The sequence below is a fragment of the Tachysurus vachellii genome, chromosome 6 (genome assembly GCF_030014155.1).
Source record: "Tachysurus vachellii isolate PV-2020 chromosome 6, HZAU_Pvac_v1, whole genome shotgun sequence".
Classification (NCBI taxonomy): Eukaryota; Metazoa; Chordata; class Actinopteri; order Siluriformes; family Bagridae; genus Tachysurus; species Tachysurus vachellii.
Window position 1 is genome coordinate 27,423,854 of NC_083465.1, and position 3,836 is coordinate 27,427,689.

The 3,836-nt window shown below is 36.2% G+C and overlaps 1 protein-coding gene across 1 annotated transcript; it reads right to left on the reverse strand.

Annotated features, from left to right (window-relative positions):
* Positions 1–369: 369 nt before the first annotated feature.
* LOC132847758 (uncharacterized) lies at positions 370–3,836 on the reverse strand. Its single transcript, XM_060873296.1, has 5 exons — positions 3,781–3,836; positions 2,639–2,835; positions 2,447–2,540; positions 1,087–1,274; positions 370–572 (listed from the first exon to the last, which is right to left on the reverse strand). The coding sequence occupies exons 1-5, from the start codon at positions 3,834–3,836 to the stop codon at positions 370–372; spliced, it is 738 nt and encodes a 245-aa protein (XP_060729279.1).

Sequence of the window (3,836 nt, forward strand, 5' to 3'; positions counted from 1 at the left end):
CTGTCTATCTGAACTAGTTAACATCACGAGAAGATGTGCATAGAGATGCTTTATATCATACCACTGACAGACAAAACTTATCTGATGGTGTTTTTTATTTTTTATTGTAAACTGTAGCATGCAATGTGTAAAATAAGTAGAAGAAGAAATAATAAAAGAACAATACAGTTATATTAAGTTTTCTTCTGGTCGTAAATGAACATTTGAACACATTATACCATATAACAAACTTCTGTGGGCCTTATTAGATTTAAAACATTAGGGTGGCCAGCCACCAAAAAAAAACAACAGGACTATTTAAACTTCTCTTATTGTGCATTAACTTTTTTAACATTTGAAATATGCACACTTTTACATGCATACACACTTTTATACAGAAGTGTACTGCTCTTCTATGGCCCTAATAATATTAAAAACTTCAGAGAGGCCAGCTACAGCCACCAGGGATTCCTCTGTAATTGGAGACCGACACTTAACACATCCTTGACCCTCCTGGAGTATAGCATTGACACACTCTCGACAACCAACCAAACTGCGACAGCAGCGCGCCAGCATAGGACTGTTCATCACTCCTGTAAAAAACATTACAGAAATGTGATAATAATAATACTATATGTGATAACACTAAGACCTACAGTGTTTAAAGGAGTAGTCCACCCTTAAAATGGGGCCCATTGACTTTTCATAGTAGGAAAAATATTACTATGGTCAAGTCAATGTGGACCATTTTTGGGTGAACTACTCCTTTAAATAGTCCCATACTAAAATATATGTCTCAACTGTAAACAACTTGCACTTGAAATTTGAAAAAATATCAGTGTCTTTTGTTTGTCTTAAGATATACAACCAGTAATGGTTTTTGTAAGGTATGTTTGTAAAAACACTTTAAAATCCTAATAGAACTAGTCCTGGCTTAAACACTTTCAGGAAAATAATCCCTAAGTGTCAGACTCATGATCCAGGTAACTGAAAGGACAAAGTTGTCCTAAGAAAACAACAGGTACACATTTTGGTACACAAACTGATACACTTGAAATTTTGACTACTGTTGTTACATGTCTGTCTGATGACTAGGTAATTACTTGCCTCTGCATACATTGCACCTAAATGAGGTCTTCAATATCTCACTTTGCTGTTCTGTGAGGCCCTCAGAATGCTTGGAGAGCTCCCTGAGCTTGGCTGACACAGCTGGTAACCCTTCAGATGCGAGAAGGACCTCCTCGATTTTGTCTCTTATTTCTAAGAGCTCCGATTCCTCGTGTCTTTTAGCTTGCCTTTAACAGTTGAAAGACAATTAACAGATGTAAGAATCTCAAACCATATTTAGACATTGTTTTCTAAACAATATTTGAGTTGCAATTCTTATCACCTGAGATCAGTGATTTTGCATTAGTGAGTTTTTCAAAAAGTATTTGAGATTAAAATGATAAAGTACGTCTGTAAAACTAATTTCTATAACTACCTCCAGAAAAACTAGTCCCATACATAGGAATTTCTAACTGTTTTTTGTCAAACTTTATTGTCCTCCGAGAAATCCAATCCCATCTGAAAGTTCATGTCTGTAACTGCAGATAAAACACATTTTCTTAAAAGTTTTGGTCAGTGTGAACAACTATAGATCTTGCTAACTATCACATATTCTGCTTTCTGCATCCTTTATGTTGTGGCTGTCTGTTTTTTCCATCTGACAACAAAATAACAAATAATTAAAGTCAACAGCAAAATCTTGTAACTGAAAAACTGGCCACTGTAATATCTCAAACGTGGTTTCTCCATGTTTACATGGGCTTATATGTAGCACATGGCAACAGGACAGATCATATAGTTTACAATAGGACTGTCTCTGTGCATCAAAGTAGTTTTTACTTTGTAAATAGGTTTACTTTTACTGCAATTTAGGAGAACTCTTAGTGGAAAGATAAAATGTTTCCCGAACACAGGCCCTGAAAGAGATGTCCACATGTGGAGATTTTCAAAGTTAATCTATAGATTAGCAAATCAGAATAATGAAACTTGAAGTAATGGTGTAACCTAGTGAACTCTGTTCAAGTACAATTATTGCTGTATTGAGTGTGAGATCAGAGCAGCCTAGGAATTCCTTGCAGATTGTTGAAGCTGAGTGAACTGCAAAGAAATCTCTTCAGTAACATTTTTTTTATATTAATCTGCATCTCTGACTTCTGATTGTGATTCATTATCATCAATCTATGGACCTTAACTTGAAAGAGACACTCCCACCTCTGTAAAATACACAGAAGTGGGAGTGTTTGGTTGGTACATCTAGTCCCATTCGAACTTGTACATAAAATCACAGATGTCGAGTGATAAGAATTGACAGCCTATGGACTAGGCTAATCGCTAAAGCACTTAAGATTTTTGTTTGCAGGAATATATTAAATGTTCAAAGATGAATACACGTTTCTGGTGAAAGCAATTTTGATCTTACCCTAGTTTTCTTCTTTTTCTTCTTCTTCCCATTTCTGCAAAAACATCTTTGATGGCAAAAAAGCGCCTGGAGCTCTGCTTCCAATAAGAAGAACCTGTGACAGACAGAATAAATAGAATAGTGAAATTCAGAATGGTACTTTCATGGTAATACACTAAGTAGTAACTTGCATATTGATGAGCTGTGGTGAACCTTTTGTGCCAGGGCTATCAAGGAGTAGGTTTCCTTGACTATCAGTTAAAATGATGTTTTCATCAGCACCTATAGCAAGGGCTTCTTTAACTTTGGTTGTGATGGTAGACAAACAGGCCTCAGACTCTTGAAAAGGGATTATCAAGGCCTTATCTTGTACTATTTTGTCACCCTCAAGTTGACCAAGGAAAATGGTTCTGTGGAAAAACACAAACAAGCACATTGTGTCTAACAGATGTTTTGAATATTCTAAACACAGACATTTGGAGTGCTTTAAAATTGCAACAGAAATGAACGATATCAGCTACCTTCATTTCTGCAACCTAGAAACCAGACTCTTACATTCTTGTAATGTGTAATGTGAGTGTGTGTGTGTGTGTGTGTGTGTGTGCATCATACCTACCAGTTTTGTTGAACTTATTTTAAAGTTGAGTTCCTGTTTCTCAACACCTCATAGTTCTCATCTGCGTCTCATTTTAATTAGTCCATTAATGTGCATTTGTCTTGATAAGGTAAATATTTTTGTCGGTTTTTAACATCTTAGGTTAATTGCCATTTTCTATTATTTTGTATTAATAAATATGTATGGTATACTATTACTGGTTATAGAAGATTCAGAGCCATCATCTTGTCAAACAGAGGTTCCACAAAGTATTAAATGAAGAATGTCAGTAAAAAGAGATTGGATTTTTGTGAAAACATTAAATGAAAAAAATAAAACATTAAAAACAGACTCAAAAACGCAACTTACCTTTGGTAGATTTTTTGATTAGTTGCAGGATGGGGTGCAAGCAGCAGCAGTGGTAGCAGTGGATGATCTTGAAAAACTAAAACGAGGTCGACTCTGACCAGGGTTTGGGTGAAATGGGTTTGTGACTGGGCTTGGTAATGCCCCACTATGATTGCTACACATTTCATTAGCAACGGGGAGGGGAATGTTTATAGGTTATGGATGATTAAAACAGTTTAACTAGAACAAACCTTAAAAATCCTCGCCAAGTTGTCCACTGTTATATCATCCTCTCGAAGTACAGCTGACAACGTGCCCCTCCTCAATGTGTAAGTTGTTCCCAAAGACATCTTGTAATAGTTGCGAGACTGCGCCAAGAAACCGCCAATTTAAGTGCTAGCATATGTCATACAGCACATCCATTTCATCTGTGATAGGGCCAGTAATGTTACGCCTCATAGAGGTCAT

What these genes read in the sequence shown, in the direction of transcription:
- LOC132847758 (XM_060873296.1), bottom strand. Translation starts at nt 3,836, where the DNA reads ATGACCTCTATGAGGCGTAACATTACTGGCCCTATCACAGATGAAATG. An exon ending in TGATAGCCCTGGCACAAAAG is followed by an intron (nt 2,541 to 2,638) that starts GTTCACCACAGC and finishes TGTCTGTCACAG; the next exon opens with GTTCTTCTTATTGGAAGCAG. An exon ending in TAGGTGCAATGTATGCAGAG is followed by an intron (nt 573 to 1,086) that starts GCAAGTAATTAC and finishes TGTTTTTTACAG; the next exon opens with GAGTGATGAACAGTCCTATG.